The sequence below is a fragment of the Mustela nivalis genome (genome assembly GCF_964662115.1).
Source record: "Mustela nivalis genome assembly, chromosome: X".
NCBI classification, from domain to species: Eukaryota; Metazoa; Chordata; class Mammalia; order Carnivora; family Mustelidae; genus Mustela; species Mustela nivalis.
The window spans coordinates 130,089,922-130,112,079 of NC_139040.1; the positions used below are offsets into that span (position 1 = coordinate 130,089,922).

The window sequence follows — 22,158 nt, forward strand, 5'->3', positions numbered from 1 at the left end:
TTCTCAGCTGCAGTGCAGGACATAGAATATCCTTTCTGGAACTAATGTAAGGAATCCCGTTAACAACTTAAGGGTCCCCGTGTTTGGAAACCTGTGCCATAGAGATCACCTGTCCTCATAATTGTCTTTGATGTATTCGCCTGATGTTGGAAATGGGTTTTGACCCTGTATGACATTGATGCGGTCATCAAATGACTCCTATCATCTGTAAGTAAATTTAAAAGCTACAAATAGAGACACAAAATTTTAAGAGCTTCGCCCCATTGGGCTTACAGAATTGGAGTATGTCCCTCCCATCCATAGGTATAGACTCTTTCGTCAAATCGTGCCTTATTCCACCAAGAAAACTCAAGTTTCACATTATAACAGAGGCACCCACTGAAGGAGTTCCTGTAAACATCAGAGAAGATAGATTTGCATGCATTTCGCTGATTTTTTTGTCTTCATGCCTCTGCCTGAATTCTTATCACACATTTCTTTCTGGGCTCATTGATGTGACCTAAAATCAATCCCATCTCTTCTCATTGGAGAATCTTTATGCAAACATGCATACCCAATACAGTGCCTCATTTTTTTTTTTTTTTACATGATCTAGAATTTTCATTCAACAGGCAGAGGGATAATGGGATTTCTGGTGTTCAGGCATTTCTGGGGGACCATATTTTAAAGCAGCCACTGGACAAGGGAGCCTGTCTCTTGGGTGAATGTCTATTTTCTTGCTCCTTCCAGGGCTTTGAATGAAACTTGGTATCAATCTCGTGTCAGCATGTCTCAGTGGGAGGGTCTGTTTTGTATCTTTCTCCCATTGTTGCATTGTTGGGGTGGGATGGGGGACGCTGACGGATTTACAACCTTCATGGCAGAGACCTTACATCTCCAAAGCCAAATGTTTCGTCAGCTGAAAGGCTTCAAGGAGGTGTAGCCAAGAGTGCTTATCAGTGAAAGAAGCCATTTGTTTAAAATCTCTGGTTTTAGCCAGCCCAGGGGCTGCTTCTGTTCATTCATGGGCTGCATATAGGGGGAATTAAGTCCCCCGCAGTGGGACAGACTTTTAAGGATGCTTTCTACCCGCTTGGTGATGTGCCTGGCTGTTTCCAAATTGATTATCTGCTCTCACGTTCGTAGAATTCCCCGGGAATAAATGCCTATACATCTCCAATCTGCATAATATCAAATACCGCATTTCCACCGTCGGAGTAGCGAAGGAATACCCTCTTGCAGACCAAATAAAATTGTTCCCGTTCACTGTATACCTGCAATGGAAACTCTGCCTTGTGGGTTGTTTAAATTACAATAGAAGGGGGGGAAAAAAGAGAAGAAGTCCCTGGGTGTTGCAGTAAATGAAGATTCTGTAAGCAAGAAACTATGGAAACACCAACTTCCAAAAAAAAAAAAAAAAGAATCATGTTCGTTTGCTGAACTTTAGAGATGCACGGAGGGCTGTTTCCCTCAGGACTTCTGGAAGGAATTCAGAATCGCAAAGATCCAGTCTTTCAATAGGAGGCTGTGAGGAGAGCTCAGATTCGCCAGGGTATAGAATATTAATTAGCCTGGCCTTTGAGAGGTTACAACAGACACGTTTTTTGCACGGGAGGGGCTCCACGTTCATAAAGGCGGGTGATTTACCGTATGTTGCAAATCCTTGCCCTGCTCCACGGAAACAAAATAAGCAAATAGGTCATTCTGGAAGCGTTGACAAGGGGGTACGGGGGGGGGGTGCGGTGCGGAGAGAGGTTGCGGACGAAGGATGGGTTAAATAAAGACAGAGCAGTTCTGCCAAAAAATTACTAGAGCCTTTAAGAATTAATCACCTCTTTTCCTTAATGGGGAAAGAGAGGCTTGTCTTACGGTTCTTCTACGGCACCCAAACGGCCATTAGGACCCAGTTTCATACATAAAGCTGCATGAAAAGGGGCTTTTCTCCCAAGCAGAGGGCGACGCATTTTATGAGAAACGGTGTAAAAGGTTGGGCGATGAATGCCACAGCCAGGGAACAGTCGCTGGCATGAAACGCTAATTAGTAATTGCTAATTAACTGAGGGAGGGGCTGGTCACGTCGGAACGTTCCCACTTATCACCGCTCATCTCAGCTCCGTCCCTGTGAAACGCCGCAGAAGCCTGGATCTGCGGGACGTGCCCTAAATGCACAACCTCGCAGGTTCCATCTTGCGTCTGTCTGCAGATAAAGGAGATGGTGAAGCTTATCATGGGAATTTTAGAAGGTCTGCCCCCCCCCCCAAAAAAAAAGCCCTCCCGTGACTTTACGTGAAACCCGACCCATTCATTTCCCGTCCAGCTCACACTGTGCATTTTTTCCTCAGGTGCCCGGGGAACGAAGAAGCCTCGCTTCCTAACGGGTCAAAGCCTTCGTCCTCTGCTTATTCTGTTTGAGGTTCTACAGGCCCACTCTGGAGAGCTCCGCAATGGGCTGTCAGCTTCGCGTGGAGGGCGGGCGGGCGGTTTGATGACCTCGGTTCCGACACCTGTTCTTTCAGGGCCCGAATCTGTCCAGGCTACCATCGGCACTGCAGCAGGTGGTCACAGGAACTTAATCAGCGCTAATTGGAATGAGGGGAATGGCTTGGCCCTTGGAAAGGCAGGGGAAGAAGGAACGCACATCATTGAGGGCTTGGGGGCAGGGGCCCATGACTCATTAAAATGGTGAAGACATCATTTTTATGACTTGCACTTTTTGGAGGGGAGGGTCAGAAGGCTTCCGCAAGAAAGAAAGGGATATAAAGTTGGGTTAATGTCCGTATAATAAATAACGTTGTCAGGCGTTCACAATCGTCGTTCTGAATTTCAGCAGGAGAGCGTCTGTGGAAAGACGGCGTCAAACGTCCGAGGGAAGCCTTTTTTCCAGGTCACGGTCTTTGTGCCACATGGAACAGGCAAGGAGTCCGACATCCATGCGGTCCTTTATTCCCGTCAATGCCCTTTTTTTTTTTTTGCACATTTTAAGGGGGAATTAAGAATTTGATGCCGTAAGAACAAGAATCTTCCTTCTTCTTGAAATAAAACGTACCAGCTCGTCCCGTTTTAGGGACAGTCGGGGGGATATAAATATATGTGTGGTCATTTGGGTAAGATTAAAGACTTGTGTGTTTCTGCGTGTGAGTCTAAAATTTTTTCTGTAGGGGAAGTTAACAGGTGCACGTTCACGAAGACTGGGATCTCATGATACCTGTCGTTGACTCGAAACTGAAGCATTAAAAGGAATGAAATGACAACATTAATATGAAATTTAATGGGAAAAAGCTGACCTATGTTGCTTTTATATACACGCTCGGTCTCTTAAACACCAACGCAGAAATTCTAGCAGCCCAACACATACCCTCCTTTTTCCTGAAAAACCTCTTTTGGCCCGGAAAACTTCTTTTGGGATTTTCCCTGAAAAACGCCTTTTAGGAGACTTTCTCACTTTTGCAACCTGCATGTGCACAGGAGCGATAAGTTGAATCTGGTCCAATGCATAGTCTCTGCTATGGTCAGGTGTGACAGACATTTTAGACAGATAATGCCTGATAGGCGAGCCCTGTGCAAACCCACAGATGATACATTGTATCATACGGTCAACGTTGCAACAATGACTCACATAGCCTCATCCTCCCTGCCCTGCAAGTGTTGCTTCTCACTTAGAGGGAGACCCGCCAAGAATGAGATGCGTTTTAAAGGAACAGCGACGGGCACGTGCTTTTTATAGTTGACCACCTAAAAGATCCTGTTTTCTCTTGCAGGGTTTTTAAGTACCGGCGACCAGGCGGCCAAAGGCAACTACGGGCTCCTGGATCAGATCCAGGCGCTACGGTGGATTGAGGAGAACGTCGGGGCCTTCGGCGGCGACCCCAAGCGAGTGACCATCTTTGGCTCCGGGGCGGGAGCCTCATGCGTCAGTCTGTTGACCTTGTCGCACTATTCAGAAGGTAACAAGGGCATTCCGGAGCTGGTGCACGACCCCCGGGGTTGAGCCAGAAACGCACACGGAGTGCAGATCCCAGGGACACTTTGTGTCTCTTGCAGCTGAAAATCCCCATCTTGTTTTAGGTTCTAGAAGCTCATTCTCGAGAGCTCCCTCACTTGCTCTCTCTCCTCCTCCTCCTCCTACTTTTCCTTCCTCTTCCTCTTGTTATTTTATAGATTTTATTTATTTATCTGAGAGACAGAGAGAGAAACAGACTTTCCCCATAAGTACGGAGCCCTATGCGGGACTCGATCCCAGGACCCCAGGATCATGGCCTTGAGCCGAAGGCAGATGCTTAACAACTAAGCCACCCAGGTGCCCCCCATTCTTCGAACTCAGCTTTCTTTCCCTGTAAACTATATTTTGTCATCTAGGTTCAATGAACAATTAGATACCAGTTGCAACACTTGGGACAAAAATGGGTCCTTCAGAAAGTCCCAACGCTTTTGCTTCTGCCTTTCTGACTTGATTCGGTCAACTTTAAATTTTGTCATTTCGGTCAATGTTCAATTCAGTCAACTTCTCCTCTCAACTTGGGAAAGATAATACAGAAGAGAAACAGGGATTTGGGTAAGGGTTGCAGATTTGTTCATTCAGTAAGCAATGGGGCTCGTGGCCATGGGATTTTTTTTTTCTTTTGCTTTTTTCTTTTTTAAATCACTGGTCTGGGGCAACCATATGGCACAGTCTGTTAAGTGTCTGACTCTTGATCTCAGCTCAGGTCATGATCTCAGGGTCCTGTGATCCTGCCCTGCATCAAGGTCCATGCTGGGTGTGAAGCCTACTTACATGTCCCACCCCCCCACCCCCGTCTTGCTCTGCTACTCCCTCCACTTAAAACAATTTTTTAAAAATTAATTTAATAATAATAATAATAATAATAATAATAAACCTAACCACTCCAACTCAAGGTGGCTCCCTTACATCCATTGGTAAACTGTAGCACTGAAGCGGAACCTTGAAGCTCATCTACTCCAAAGCCACCATTTATAAAAAGGAAATGGAAGCCCAGAGAGGTTGATTAACCCAGCTAGGGTCACACAGCAATGAGACAGCCCGGCAAGAAACAAAGCTTCCCAGAGCTCAATTCAAACCGTCGTTTGAATTCCCATCATTCCCCCAAGACCAACAAACATTGGGGATGACTAAAGGGCAGTCCTGGTCTTCTGTCCAGAACAGACTTGCCTTACAGATTCAGGAACATCTCTGCAAATTCCCCGTGGCCTCCCCTTAGCTGGTATTTTACGGACCAACTGCTTTTCCACTTTAATTTTCCTTAGGAAATAAGCGTTCAGCTTGAGTAGAAATTTTCACTGGTCCCAGGCACCAATGTGACAAGTGGATTCTCAGCATAGTTCGGACATTCAGAACTCACTTGCCAATAACATGCTCAGTGCAGGGACCCGAAGCAACCATCAGTCCAATCCAAGCAGACAGACTTGTAGGTGACTTCATAGTGTCTAAGGAGAGCTCGAATTCAGGCCTCACACTTGTATCATCCCTTTGTTTTTACAAAAATGAAAAAGTGCATAATGAGAGGGGACATTGGTGATATCCATTCTTATAGCTTTCCAGAAAATATTGGGATTTTCCCATTTGTCAAGGGATAGAATCCCAGATCTCGAGTGACCAAGTAGTCAGGACTGGCTTCCATAAAAAACACAAGAAACCAAATGTAGGGAGCCTGGGTGGCTCAGTGGGTTAAGCCGCTGCCTTCGGCTCAGGTCATGATCTCAGGGTCCTGGAATCGAGTCCCACGTCAGGCTCTCTGCTCAGCAGGGAGCCTGCTTCCTCCTCTCTCTCTCTGCCTGCTTCTCTGCCTACTTGTGATAGCTCTCTGTCAAATAAATAAATAAAATCTTAAAAAAAAAAAGAAACCAAATGTAATTGGAGAAAGAGCATAATTACTTAAATTGAGCAATCAGAAATGAGCGAGCTCTGTGGCAAGACTGCGTCTGGGTCAAGGTTCTGCAAAGCAGGTTTTCAGAACAACCCAGGAAGACAGAAATACCCAGACTGTCAGCCTTAGAATGGTACTTCTAGCCATGTTGTCTAAAAAACAGTCACCATGTGCATGAAAAAGGATGTTTTCGTGAAGATATTCACCATGGCATTATAATTTTTTTTTAAGATTTTATTTATTTATTTGACAGGCAGAGATCACAAGTAGGCAGAGAGGCAGGCAGAGAGAGAGAGGGGAAAGCAGAGAGTCCAACAGGGGCTCAATCCCAGGACCCTGAGATCATGACCTGAGCCAAAGGCAGAGAGTTTAACCCATGGAGCCACTCAGGTGCCCCTCACCATGGCATTAGAACAAAGACTCAAAGGAAAAGCTCCAAGGTTAAAAAGACAAGAAGGTAATAAGGAACAGGTGCATGTGTTCGAAGGAACAGTAATTAGCACCAAGAACTGTGGAGCAGGTGTCCGGTTCCCTGAGAAACACCATCAAAGCTGTACATTTGTTGGGCTCAGTCATATAAAATAGAACGTTGACGCAGGGGGGAACAGCCAGGTGAGCTTGAATGACCCTAAAATGCAGACCTGACTTGTATTTTCTGGGCTGAATGACGGGTAGCAAGCATTTTTATTTATCCAATTTTTCAAGGGTTATCCAAGATTGTATTCTGTATCTCACACACACGTGTGCACATACACACACACACACACACACACACACACACACACCTCCATCCATCAAAGCCAATCAGTGAAACAGGAAGAAAAAAAATAAAAAGGTAACTTGCAGGAATACTTTTCGTCATCCTGATGATTTTAACAATAGATCCAGCGTTGACATCATTTCTTACCCGTGTGCCCACACGTAAATCTTGAGGGCTAAACACACCCGTCCAGAGCTGTACGTCTCTGGGAGCATCACAAGCTCTGGGAAACTGGCTCCCAACGACTTTGATGTTGCATTGAGCAAAGCCAGATCCATTTAAGATCTCTTGGGCAATGCTCCAATCTGCAGAATCCTATCTACCTGATTGCAATCATGCTTTCCCCCTTTGATTGCTTGCATGACCTTAAAACTCTACAGGGCACGACCTTCTGGGCGCCCAGCTGAATTACTCTTCCAGGAACTCCCGAGACATCGGAGCTCCATCATGCTGGAATTTTAGAAAATGTCAGGAAGAGACAAGAAAGAGAATGCTATCATTTCATATCCATCATCTTGTCCGGTAGTAGTGAAAAATAGAGGGTTTACAAAAAATTTATTTTTTTACTTCCTGACATTCATATACTACATGGATCTGATAGAAATTTGTAAGCTACCCAGAAGTTTACTCATCAAATTCTCCAATTTTTTTTTTTCATTTTTCAATAAACAGACATTTCTTAACTTGTGGCACAAAACAAGACAGAAACGTCTAGGCTTTGAGTTAACGTGATTCCCAGATCAGAGATTTGTGGAAAAATACATTTTGGGGGACCATACTACCCAGCATTCTTTCAGGAATCTCTAATTTAATGACTATTTGAGTTGTAAAAGTTTCACGCTGGTACTGTATGGACGCTGAAATTAGAAATATGTGTCTGAATGTATACTCTGAAATGGATTTCAGTGGATGTTTTGGGTGTTTTTGTTTGTTTGTTTTGTTTTTGTTGTTTTTTTTTCCCCCCATAATGAAGTGGTACCTGGTTTAGTCAGGGAGGCAAAATGCACTTTGATGTCTTGTTGGCCCAGAGCATGTTTTTAAGGAACGGAGGAGATGATAAGTCTGTGAGGCTTTATTTACAGCATCTGGGGATGAGGATGCCAACACGACCTGCAAACCAGGACGGATACATGCAATGCACTTTTTTTTTTTTTCTTTTCTTTTAAACCACGGCAGCAACATTGTACATGGTAAATGCCGTTTCATTTCCGTAAACGCCGTGCGTGTGTGTGCTGCGTGCGTGAAGACCATCCCAGAAAACCAACGTCTAGCAGGCGGGGGTGGGGGGGGAGGGGAAGGGGGAGAGAAAGAGATGGAAATGAGGAAAAAAAATCCTGAAAGAGCTGAATGCTACTGTATCCAGAAATTCACATGCCCGCGAGACAATCGGGGCCTTCTTTGCGAAGTAAAAGCTGCTTTTCTGTCTCTGGGGTTTTCATTTGCATGTCTACAACTTTGCACCTGCAGGTCTGTTCCAAAAGGCCATCATCCAGAGTGGCACAGCCCTGTCCAGCTGGGCGGTGAACTACCAGCCTGCCAAGTACACGCGGATATTGGCAGATAAGGTTGGCTGCAACATGCTGGATACGACCGACATGGTAGAATGTCTTCGGAATAAGAACTACAAAGAACTCATTCAGCAGACGATCACCCCCGCCACCTACCACATTTCCTTCGGCCCCGTCATCGACGGCGACGTCATCCCGGACGACCCTCAGATTCTGATGGAGCAGGGGGAGTTCCTGAACTACGACATCATGCTGGGCGTCAACCAGGGGGAAGGCCTGAAGTTTGTGGACGGCATCGTGGACAACGAAGACGGCGTGACGCCCAACGACTTTGACTTCTCCGTGTCCAACTTTGTGGACAACCTGTACGGCTACCCGGAGGGGAAAGACACGTTGCGGGAGACCATCAAATTCATGTACACGGACTGGGCCGACAAGGAAAACCCGGAGACACGGCGGAAAACCCTGGTGGCTCTCTTCACGGACCACCAGTGGGTGGCCCCCGCCGTGGCCACGGCCGACCTCCACGCCCAGTACGGCTCTCCGACCTACTTCTACGCCTTCTACCACCACTGCCAAAGCGAAATGAAGCCCAGCTGGGCGGACTCGGCCCATGGCGATGAAGTGCCCTATGTCTTCGGAATCCCCATGATCGGCCCCACTGAACTCTTCAGCTGTAACTTCTCCAAGAATGATGTCATGCTCAGCGCGGTGGTCATGACCTACTGGACCAACTTCGCCAAAACTGGGTATGTACTTCCTACGTCGGTTTCTTTCTTCTCTCCTAGTCTGTCTGGGTCCCCCATACGAGTGTGGCTCCCACGACTGAATGCAGACATGCTCTCATGCACACACCTGGTAACGGTGGGGGAATTTTACTAGCGTGCTCCCTGCATCACTATAAAAAAAAGCCTGTTTCCCACCTGCCGCTTCAAGGTGGAGACATACCTGGCAATTCTATTGCTCTCTGATCCCACAATTTCCAGTCTCAGTAGGACCTCTCTCCTTCGACAAGGCGATAAGGACCTGATCTCCCTGGGCAGCCTTATGAAAACCCGTGTGCCGCATGGCAGATTCTGCTTCTCGTGTACCCACGAGATAAAGCCAATCTCTTAATACATCCAAAAAACACTATGTGCATGTATATACTCTATATTTAATCAGACATATACATATATACATCTAGAGTGATTTTCTACAGTTATGAGACTTGTTTCCTATACATATACATATATTTACAAATATATTTATTCACTTAAATATGTCCTACATATTTATTTCATAAAAAGGTACATTTCATATATATGTGTGTATATATGTACATATAGGAAATAAATCTATAAAAATATATAGAATATACCTAAAATGTACATATATGTATCTATTTGTATATGTATCTATATGTATATATGCATATAATTGTATATGTATCTATTTATATATATTGTATATTTGTATATAAATAAATCTATATAAATATATAGAATACACCTAAAATGTACACAAATAGATACAAATAGATACATATATGTATCTATTTGTGTATGTATCTATATGTATATATACATATAATTGTATATGTATCTATTTATATATATTGTATATTTATATAGAAATAAATCTATATAAATATATAGAATACACCTAAAATGTACACAAATAGATACAAATAGATACATACATGTATCTATCTATTTGTATATGTGTGTATATATATGTATCTATTTGTACATATATAGGGAAGTATAGAAATATATGTCATTTACATATAAAATATATACATCGTATATAAATATGTGTGTGTGTTTGTATATATACATAACCTCAGAGGGAAGCTTATTGGCTCAAGTTAGTGGAAACCATATAAACCCACACATACAACAGTTCCCACCAGCGTCCCCTTGAGCAGCGTCTCTGCAAACAAGGAGACAGACTCCCCGACATTTCAAATAGCTGCAAACCTCACATCATCTTTTCATTTTTCTCTTGTCTAATAACACGATTGTGGAAACTAATGGGCTGTCATTCTCTCCTGTCGTCTCTGCTTCCTTCATTAACCTTGAGCCTTGTGCACAGAATTCACCTCAGAGCTGCCCACAGCCCCGAGGGTTGGAGGAGGTCCCCATGGTGGGCCGGGCGTCGGGCTGGAGCTCCCAGCCAGCGGCAGCCCCACAGTGCCTGAGCCCTATGCAGCTCAAGACACAAGCTGTGGGGACGCCACGGGCGTCCATGCTTACTTCGGGTTCCAGTGGGGGTCATTCTTTACGGAGACCCCAAATATTCCTGGGTGGCAAGCGGTTCCAGAATATTTTGTGGTCTTAGCAAAAATACGGCGTGTTTATAGAGTGGCAAGTGTGTGGCACGGACACGCACTTGGAACTGTCAGATGTGACAAGTTTGGTCTAAGAAAGTCTCGTTTGGGGACGGGGCGGGGAGGACCACAGGATGTGTGGACCTTTGGGGAAGTTGCTGGCCTGTCGCCTGAAAATTCTCTCTTCGACAAGGACATGACTGAGGTCATGTTCACAAACATTTTTTATACCATCTTTGTTTTGCATTATTATACCAATCCTGCGGCTCCTAAAACTGGGTACTTCAGACAGTGTCGATTAAAACCACAAAAATATATCTTGTCTCAGAGTTCGGATGCTGGAAGTCCGAAATGCAGGTGTTGGCAGAGCCAGGCTTCCTCTAAAACCTCTATGGGAAGGTTTCACACTACTTCCTAGCTGCTGGTGCTTGGCAGGTGTCTTTGGCGTGGCTGTCCAGCGACGTCCTTCCAATTCATTCCTGCATCTGCCTCCCAAGCCAGCCCTCCTGGGTCTCTCTGTCTTTACATGCCCCTCTTTTTAACAGAGTGTCGGTCAGATTGACTCTGAGAAGTCCCATCTTGACAGATGCCATCCGCAATGGCCCTATTTCCACATAAGGCCCCATTCTGAGGGACTGGGGGTGAGCATTTCAGCCCATGTTGATGTCAAGGGGGAACACGTCAAACATCAGCCCTGTGAAGGGCAGTATGATGTCCGGTTGTGTCACTGAACTCAGGTATGGGTTGCCTTTCCTAGCAAAGTGTCACATTCTTGAAGCAGAAAGCCTCACAGGGCCACATTCCAAATGATGGCCAGCCGGTTCACGGACACTGGCGTCCACACACAGCACTCCTAACGTCATATCTAAACACACTGCCGTTGCCTACCTTGGTTAAAACCACATACTTTTTTTCCTTACGTGTGTGGAGATGAACTTCCTATGATTTTCTTAAATGGGAAGCGAGGATCATTCATCATCCGTGTAACTGAACCATTAAAAAACTGGTAAAATCCAAACAAAGCCATTAAATTCTCATTAGAGCCTCTTGCCTTGCCAAAGGCTCTGAAGCCCATGCTCTTGCGTTGTTTAAAAAAAGAAAAAGAAAAAGATAAAGGGAATTAATTAATGTCACAAGATGAGAACGAGCTCCTACCACCCAATGGACCTTTTCACCAAGACCTATCAAAGATGGAGCCAGGATTAAAAAACACCACAACGTTCCAGGATTGCGTGCTATTTTTAATGTCCTCCGTGCCCAAGATTCTATTGGACGCTGGTCCCCAAATTTCAAGTCTCTGTGCCTAGCGCCTTATTGGGAACTAGGGTCATTCATTGCCGATGGAATCAAGACAGCATGGAGCAGGTGGGACTTTTAAGCCAATCTGTCTGACACGTTGATAAGATGGCCATCCAAAGATAGAGACACGTAGGCAGGTTGCCACGGAATGTCCTGTGTGGGAGTATCTCGCCATCTGTCCATCACAACACGTTGCTATGCGGAGACGAGGACATGGCGTCAGGACACGCATCCCCATTTTCATTTGGTGTTTGTTCCAATCTTCTGCACCTTTGAGACACCACGCGTGTTCCTTAGTGCTCACACGTCAGACCAGGCACGTGTATGCTGTGGCCACTTGTTGTACAACCCAAAACTGAGGGCTGTGACCTTCTGTCTGGGATTTAATGTCTACATTCCATGGTCTGTTTGTCGTGAAGCACAGAAGAGTCGTGTTTGGGAGTATGAGCATAGGAAGGAGAGAGGGAGGAGAGAGGAGAGTTCCTTAGAGCTAAGAGGCTGTTTCCGTGATCTGGGTTAGAAGACTCGCCCCAAACGGGCTGGAGAAACAACAGCCTAGGTCAAGACAGGTACTAGTCTACAAAAAAAGCTGATGTGGAAAGTTCTGATCAAAGAGAAGTAAAAATCTAAAATGAATTTCAAGGTTTACAGAGCATGAGGAAGAAGGGCCCTCTGTGTCATCAACATCTTTGGGAACACGAGACCCAACCGGTCCATAGAATCCAGGTACTTGTGGACCAAACACTGATTTGGTTTGCGTCCTGTGTGGGAAGTGCCAATAAAGGGGACACCAAGGGAGACTTGATCTCTCTAGAACACATTGCAACAAATAGCGATTGGGACAACCAGATGAAGCCTTGTCCACGGAAGGGCTTACTGAAATGGAATCAGAGTTGAGAGAATGGAGAGTTGGTGGCCCAAGGCAACCAACATAGATTTCAGTTCTTGGATTTGTTCTCAGGACATCGGTGTCAGTCTGCCTCAGAGGCCATGACTTTCGATTTGGTTGGTTATTCTGGGATGAATGTGTATTCAACCTAAAGCGAGAGGCACTTAGGGTGGATGGCTTAGGGAGAGCTGCAGCCTACACTTGGTCTTGAAATGACCTTTCCTGCCAAAACACAATTTAAGCTGAATGAAGGAACATCTCCACCTGGTGTGTAGGGGGACATGTGTCATTGGACCCACTTTCTTGGTGCATAATGGGTGGTCTTCTTTTGAGAGGTCTAGGAGCAGATAGTCAGCTACCACATGATGTTAGGTGGAAGGCGGACCTTCCACCATCCAGAAGAGCCTCTTGGAGAGTTTACCGCTATTTTTAAAGAAACCATATTGCCTATCTCTAGCAAATAAAATGGATCACAAGAGCTTAGAAATGCACTTGAAGGATGTCCCCAATGATGACAGGTGAAAATGTGTTTCAGGTGCTGGGAAATGGAGATACAGGTATATGCACTGGGGATTTTACTAGGGAGAGAAGATATGTCCATTTCATTCTATCCTTAATCATTATGATCTTTAATTTTCCTTATGGAAATTAAAACATGCTGCTGGTGGACGTCAGGTCTAAAAGGCAAGACACTGTTATCCCACTTAGAGGTCTTGCTGTGTTTGGAGAATTTGACCAAATAAAAAAAGATGGACTTTCCTGAGCTCTGTGAGTTTATATTGGGTTAAGGGGTCTGACTGTGCATCTCCAAGAGCTTTAATAGATAGATTGTATCAGGCTAAAGCTTACTTATCTGGATTTTCAAAATCCTCTGCTCTATTCTTTGAGAACAAAATAAACGTGTTTCTTTACCTTTCAAATGCACACTGAATTTCAACAAAAATAGTCCAATATCCCACATGAACAGAAAGCGTTCTTTCCTAGATGCCCCCTGCTTAATAAAAGGTCCACACAGCTAATAGACCCAATTCAGTGAAATCAGATCGATGGAAAAATAGTAGGAATCCTCACCACCTTTCTTTGCTTTTAGAACAATAAAAATCAATAACAACTGTTTCCATGGCAGATTCCAATTAAACAGGAATTTTTTTCAAAAATGTATTCCAGAAGACTCAAAAAAAAGGAAACATGAGGTGCTCTATGGAAGCAAACATTTTTATGAAACATTGTAAGAATTGTAAAGAGATAAAAAATTTATTTTTAAATTGATTAATGCTTATAAATGAACACATAAATAAGAAAACTCAGGACATGGGGACCTATAATTTTGTTTTATTTTCTTAATCCCATTAGTAAAATAAAAGCACTGCAGTGAGTGTGTCTTCAGTTAAAAGGTAAAATTTCTTTTCCTGTATACCACATTTATAATTATATCTATATATCATATATAGATATCTACATATATAGTACATTTTAGCAGTGTATACTATGGTATATAATATATATTCATACAGTATATATTGAACTATAAAACTACCGTATAGTTTTATACAGTATATACTGTATATAATATATGGTATACCAGATATACAGTGGGATAGAATATATACTATATGTGCTGTATAACATACAGTATATACTGTGGTATATATATATGCTATCTATAGTACATAATATACTATGATATAAGTATAATTGTCTACAATGTATACTATAGATAGTATATATGCTGTGATATACAATCAAGACTATGTACTTTATATAGTATGCCATATAAACTATAGTATACAGTATATACTATTCACAGTGTATAAGATACTGTGGCATACAGTATACTTTTATACAATGTATACTATAGACAGTATATAATATACTGCATATGCTATTGTTTATAGCATATGCAATATAAAAATGCAGTATACCGTTCAATAAATATTATGTGTAGTGTACCACATATACTGTGGTGTACAGTACACTTTTATCAATGTATACTATAGACAGTATATCTATATTATATATGCTATGATTTATAAATATACAATATACAAATACAGTATACCATATATACTATGGTACAGAGTAAGTACTACATACAGTATACAGTGAACCTCATATACTGTGGTGTACAGTATGCTTTTACACAATGTACTCTAAGGATAGTATATGATATACTGCCAATGCTATGATTCCTAATATATGCAATATACAAACACAGTATACTGTATATACTGTGGTGTACAGTCAGTATAATGTGCTGTGTGTAATATACCATATATATATTGTGTTATATAGTGTAGTTTGATACAATGTATACTGTAGACAGTATATAGTAGATTGTATATGCTATGATTTAGAATACAATACAAATCAGTATACTGTATATACTTTGGTATACAGTAAATATATGCAGTGCATAGTATACCTTATATACTGTGGCATGAAGTGAATACTATATACAGTATACCATGTACCTAACATACTGTATATGCTATGATTCATAATATATGTAATATACAAATACAGTATACTATATATACTGTGGTATGCAGTCAGTATCATGTGCTGTGTATAATATACCATATATACTGTGGTATACACTATAGTTTGATACAATATATACTATAGACAGTATATAATAGGTTGTATATGCTATGATTTACAATATACTACAAAACAGTATACTATGTACCTAATATACTATGTATATGCTATGATTTATAATATATGCAATATACAAATATAGTATGCCATAAGTACTGTGGTAAACAGTAAATATGTGCAGTGTGTAGTATACTGTATATACTGTGGCAGGCAGTAAATACTATGCACAGTATACCATGTTCCTAACACACTCTATATGCTATGATTTGTAATATATGCGATATACAAAGATAGTATACCATATATAATATCATATATCATGTGCACTATATAGTATGCTGGATATACTGTGGTATACAGTAAATATGCACAGTGTATAATATACCATATATACTGTGGTATATAGTAAATACCACACACAGTGTATAGTATAGTATACCGTATATTCTGTGGTATACAGTAAATACCATGCACAGTGTATAGTATACTGTATATACTGTGGTATACAGTAATAGCTACATATTTATAGTATACCGTATATATTGCAGTATAAAGTAAATATGCACAGTGTATAGTATACCATATTTACTATAATATACAGTAAATGCTATGAACATTTTATAGTATACCATATATACTGTGGTATAGAGTATCCACAGTGTACAGTATACCATATATACTGTGGTATAGAGTATCCACAGTGTACAGTATACCATATATACTGTGACATATAGTAAATATGCACAGTGTATATTATACCATATTTACTATAATATACAGTAAATGCTATGAACATTTTACAGTATACCATATATACTGTGGTATACAGTTTCCACAGTGTACAGTATACCGCATATACTGTGGTACACAGTAAATATGCACAGTGTATAGTATACCATATTTACTGTGGTATACGGTAAATACCATGCACAGTGTATAGTATACCATATATACTATGGTATAAAGTGCACTTTCACCTGGCAGGCACTATATATAGGATATATACAATGCGTGCTGTGTAATTACATATTGGGCAGAATTACAGTATAATACTTTATAGTCCTCTGTCCCTAAGCAATTTGTAGATATTCCACTTTACATATTGGCAGAAGGGGGCAATATTTGTTAAGTAGTCCCTATTTGCCCCACACCTTTTAGTGATTCCTTAACCTCCATCACTTACTTCCAATCCCAGTATTTTCACCCATTCTATAGATGAAGACGATGAGCCCCAGAGAGGCTTACAAGTTTGCTCACGACTTCACGCCTGTAAAGGGGGACAGCTGCAGAGCTTAATGCATGGAAATGCTTTGGACAACCTTGCACTGAGGGCAAAGGTCTCTCCCTTAGCAGACGCTGTACCCGTTGATCACTCTATTGTTTGTATCCCACACAAGGCAGGGCCACATGTGTGGACTTGGGGTCTTCAGGGAGGACCTTCGGTCCCCCAGTCTTCTGGCATGTGAGCTGAGAGGCAGGGGCTGGACGTGGGTTTATAAATGCTGCCAAGAGGCTGTTGCCTGCAAAGCAGAAGTTTGAACACCCAGGGCAAGCAACGTGGGTGTGCCGGTCCCAGCTTGTCCTGGCTCCTCGGTGATGTCAGAATGCCCAGGGCTGTCCACCACAGGACATTGTGCTATGCATAACCTCAACGTTCTCGAAACAAATAAACATTAAGATGAAGTACGTTTTTATACTTTGCTTGACCAACCCTAAAAATAAATGGAAGAAATGAGAATACAATATGTTGGGGAGGTTGGATGTTCTATTAAGAAAATAGGTGGCAAAGATGCTTAAAGCACCACGTGCTGTGCATTATCCTTTAATTTTGATGATTCTCTTTCTGCCTGGGCTCACTTATGTGAACAATAGGAAAAAATCTCAGGTTCCAAAGTTGGCCCGGTGCACTTACCATCTGCAGAACCCCTCAGTTTCCGGCACCGAGTGTTACTTCTCTTAAACACATTAACCTCACCGTATCTTAAAGTGTGATTTTATCAAGATTCTTAGAACTAATGGAATATGGTTTGATCTCTATGTGACTCAGCCTTCAACAGGTTCTCAAGTGTATAAGTATCCCTCTTTCCGACAGAGAGCAAACACATGACGCCTATTACTACTGACTCCCATTTTGCGATCATAAAGCCCATTTTTATTTGACTTTTAACATACATTGTACTTATTCAGCCTCCAATGTGTATTCATCTACTGCAGACGCCACTCTTGAGCAAGAAAGGGAATGCCTAGTTTTTGAACAATGGCCTCCAAGTCAGGATTTCTGAGCCTCAATACTATTGGCATTTGTGACCAGAGACTTCCTTGTGCGGGGGGGCTCTTGGGCACGGGAGAATGTCAGACAGTGTCCCCAAACCCTCCACGCATTCATGGCATGTCTCTCCCTCCATGATGACCCAACATGTTTCCAGACATTGCCAAATGTCCCTGAGTGGGGGGAAAGAACTGGTTCAGATTTATGGCGCCAAAGTAGCTACACTTTAAATCCTATAAAACTTCCTACACACATTTTTTTTTTCCATCTTTCCCTGGTGAAAGAGCATTTGATCTTCTCAAAAAATAGTACAAATGTTAGGGAAATGCCGTACGTCCACCATCAGGAATGATGTTTAACATCAAGGGAAGGGAGAGAATGTTAATGAGAACATAAAATGGTGAGCACGTGGGGATTACAGCCGAAGGAGTTGTGGCTTCTCGGGTCCCTGGTGCTCATCGGTCAACGGGTGTGGTTCCCCGGTTGTCATTCCCTGTGGTATTTGATGAGGAGGTTGACTTGTCCCATGTCAAAGAGTGTGACCTTTCTCTTTTCTTCTCTCTTCTGCCCCCAGTGACCCGAACCAGCCTGTTCCTCAGGATACCAAGTTCATTCACACAAAACCCAATCGCTTCGAGGAAGTGGCGTGGTCCAAGTATAACCCCAAAGACCAGCTCTATCTGCATATTGGGTTAAAGCCCAGAGTGAGGGATCACTACCGGGCTACCAAGGTGGCTTTCTGGCTGGAACTGGTTCCCCACCTGCACAACCTCAATGAGATCTTCCAGTATGTGTCCACAACCACCAAGGTCCCCCCTCCTGACATGACCTCGTTCCCCTATGGCACCCGGCGGTCTCCCGCCAAGATCTGGCCCACCACCAAACGCCCGGCCATCACTCCCGCCAACAACCCCAAACACTCCAAGGACCCTCACAAGACAGGGCCCGAGGACACCACCGTCCTCATCGAAACCAAACGGGATTACTCCACCGAACTCAGCGTCACCATCGCCGTGGGGGCCTCCCTGCTTTTCCTCAACATCCTGGCCTTTGCAGCTCTGTACTACAAGAAGGACAAGAGGCGCCACGAGACGCACCGGCGCCCCAGCCCCCAGAGAAACACGACCAACGACATCGCTCACATCCAGAACGAGGAGATCATGTCGCTGCAGATGAAGCAGCTGGAGCACGACCACGAGTGCGAGTCCCTTCAGGCTCATGACACGCTGAGGCTCACCTGTCCCCCGGACTACACCCTGACCCTGCGCCGGTCTCCAGACGACATCCCACTTATGACACCAAACACCATCACCATGATTCCCAACACATTGACGGGCATGCAGCCGTTGCACACATTCAACACCTTCAGCGGAGGACAAAACAGTACAAATCTCCCCCACGGACACTCGACCACTCGGGTATAGCTGTGCGGTTCCCTTCCCCGCCCTCGGCTCCTCCCCACCGGAGAGAGGGAGAAAGAGAGAAAAGCAACATCTCCCCGCGAGGAATGTCTGTCATCCCACTGACTTAGAACCGAAACGACCACCACCACCACCACAACAGAAACGCCGCGGGGCCGCCATCGCGCGTATCCCCCGTGGACCCATCCCACGGGCCTTTCCCAGTATTACAAGATCAACTTCTGACCCTGAGAAATGTGAAAACGATTTCATTGCCGTTCCAGGACCATCAACATCCCTATCCCTCCAGCCAACGTTCAGCGTGACGAGGACATCGCCTCTCTCAAGGACCTGGGTGTTTCCAATGCAACGAGAGAAGCTGACCCTTTGGGAACTCAGCCAGGGACACTTCAAAAAGAAAAAAAAAATTTTTTTTAATTACAATGGAAAAACAAAACAAAACACAAAGTTCTTTATGTGCCATATGATGGATGGCTCTACGGAAGGATTGAAAGACGGTGGGCTTTTACCCTGCCTATGGAGGTGTGATCCAGAGAGAAGGAGAAGCAGAATTTTCCTATTAAAAGAGCAGACTCTGTAGTAACGTACCTATAGTTCTGTGCAAACCTGTTTTGCCAGCCTGAACTATATTTAAGAAACTTTGTAAAAAAAAAAAAAAAAGGAAAAGAAAAAGAAAAAAATGTATATAGCTGTGAGTTTAAACAAAAACACACACAGAGGGTAAAAAAAAAACAAAAACAAAAACAAAAACAAAACAAAAAAACAGCAACAACAAACCAACCAACAACAACAAAAAAGCTTTTATTGGTGTTTTCCGTTTGAAAGAGCTTTTACCGACATTGTGCTTTTCATTGTGGTCTGTATGTATATATATATATAAATATACACATTAGTCATTCACCTCTGTTTCCTCCCGGACGCAGGACGATTTTCTTCTTAGTTCCTTGCGGTGAGCCAAGACGCGGGGCTTTCTAACGCGTTTCCTTTGCAGGAGGACGTGGGGACGTGCATCGGACCCAGACTGTCTGCGTGGTGGGGCTTTTCCCCCCTCTGCGGGGTTGCACAGATGCATGCAACAGCGTTCTTAGGAGACTGCTGGTTGGAGGCCACTTTTATGTTCGGGGGTGTGTGTGTGAGCCTTCCTAAAGTTGCAACGCCGGGACGGATCCCCTGCGTGGAGTGTGTTAAAACCTGCTGAATGAGAAAACACGCACGCCCAGAGCGCCGGCAGGAGAAACAAAACACAGATCTTGGTCTGTCGCTGGGGTCCTTTGAATATGTTGAGGGAGAGTCGCGAACAGGAAAAGTTGCCAATAGGGAAAGAAAGCTTGCCTTTGGTGGGGCCGTGCCCTGCCGAGTAAATACGGCTCACTGTTCCCCCGCAGCTGCAGAAGGCTTTTGTTTAAGCAGTAAGTCCCTTATTTATCAGTGAGCAAGATTTGTTTTTTTTATTCTTTCTATCATTTATCGGATAAAACATACGCTTGTCCGAAAGACCTGTCTTTCGTGGGCTTCTGTGTCACTCACAGATCCGTGAATATGGCGGACAGGAGGCAAACCCCCTGAAAAGGGTAGAACATTGGAAGTGCTCTGCATAGGTTTCCCGGGGGACTTAGGATAGCCTTCCCCGTCCAGGTAAGAAACGCAGGTTCCTCACCCATTTTCGATGGGCAAGCTGGGGACCGGAGATCGGCCCTCCGACACCTTCCCATGTTCCCACGGTCCTTTAAATTCCCCCAAAGGCACGCTTTGAGTGTCCCAAAGCGGAAGGGACAGGTAGCCGTGGCGACTCTGTCGTCTGGCTTTCAAGAATTATCGCAACATCGGGAAACAGTAGCCAAAGATACTTGAAAATACGGTCTCGAAGGGGGCTGTGTTGGAAACCCAGGCGTCAAAGTCCTTGCCGAGTTGGGGATGCTGCACCAATACAGCCCAAGGTCCTTTCGTCCCCCGACCCGGCTTGACCTTTGCAAAAGGACCCCCCTCCATGAACACGGTAGTGACCTCCACCGACGCGTTCAAAGGCGCCCTCTAGAAAAAGGCACGTCCTTAGACATGCCTACAAGGGACACCACCGAACCTGCCATTTCTCTGGGTTTAAATCCAAAGAGGGGTGGTTCTCTGTACATACGCCTACGTGAACTCTCTCAACCCCGACTTTGCACACGGTGAAACCACACTCCTTTCCTGCAGCGAGGGCTCTCCCGGCTACGAGTTATGTCCCCCCCCCCAGGTCCTCACTTTCTGAAGCTATTGTCAGGTCATTTTCTGCAAGCTCCGTATCCCTCTCCCACCCCCCAGCTGGGTACGGCAGGTAGGCTCTCCGTGAAGCGACGTGGGAAGTGATGCTTCGCATCCATGTGGGTCCGGTATGTTTGTAATGTGAATTCCAATATTTGTTTAGTATTTCCAACTGTCTTCTGCTAGCAATATGCACACTAATCTGTCAGGCTTGTGACATTTGGATAAGGAAAAAAAAAAAAAGAGTTCTTGTTAAGTGAATAACTTTAGCTTTTACAGAGGATATGATCAAAAGAAATTTAATACATCTTAAGGGATATCTTATTTCTACATGGAAAGAAGTTATAGAATCTTCATAGAGTTCTATGAGAATAAAATATACTTGCTATCTATAAAAAAGTGAAAAAAAAAAAGAGGAAAAAAATGAGAAAAAAAATAAGTAAAAAAAAACCACACAAAAAAAAGAACCTTTCCTAGGCTTTTACTCTTGACCTTCACAGGCACGCAGGGTTTAATGGTTTCTTGGGTTATTATTTTGCAATTTTGTTTTTGATTTTGCCTTAAGTAATGATAGAAGATATATATGGCTGGACACATATGTATAAAGTTTTCAGCGGCATTTTTAATAATAAAATATCACAGTATTTTCTAATGCTTTGTGCAAATAATTGTGCGTCCGTTCCTTTGTTGTAGGTGGTCTGTTTTATTGACTTTTCCTTTCCTCCCCTCCGACGCCCCTTCCCATCTTCCGAGCCCAGGGGTTCACCAGACGGAGACGGACCCATGCCACCGGTAGTGGATGGGGTTTGTGCTGGGTCTCCCATGCACAATGTTGGTGTCATCGTGGGGGACGTTCTCCCTGACGCGGGAGGGGCCAAGGTCATCCTGCAGGAGGATGCTGATGTTGCCCAAACATTTCTGAATGGCCACACTGGGATCCGTGACGTCTCCCACTGCCCGTTCATTCGTCCGTTCCCCTGGCACTGGCTTTGGTATTC

General features: G+C 43.8%; 1 protein-coding gene across 9 annotated transcripts in view; it reads left to right on the top strand.

The window, feature by feature from the left end:
• The window catches only part of LOC309855557 (neuroligin-4, X-linked), a 297,214-nt gene extending 275,402 nt beyond the window's left edge, over positions 1-21,812 (top strand). For all 9 annotated transcript variants that reach the window (XM_082715937.1, XM_082715944.1, XM_082715939.1 and 6 more), the window contains 3 exons: positions 3,738-3,923; positions 8,089-8,878; positions 18,073-21,812. In XM_082715937.1, the coding sequence (XP_082572063.1) occupies positions 3,738-3,923; positions 8,089-8,878; positions 18,073-18,922 (1,826 nt within the window). In that variant the 3' untranslated portion in view covers positions 18,923-21,812. The remainder of the gene's footprint in view (positions 1-3,737; positions 3,924-8,088; positions 8,879-18,072) is intronic.
• The last annotated feature ends 346 nt before the right edge of the window (positions 21,813-22,158 follow it).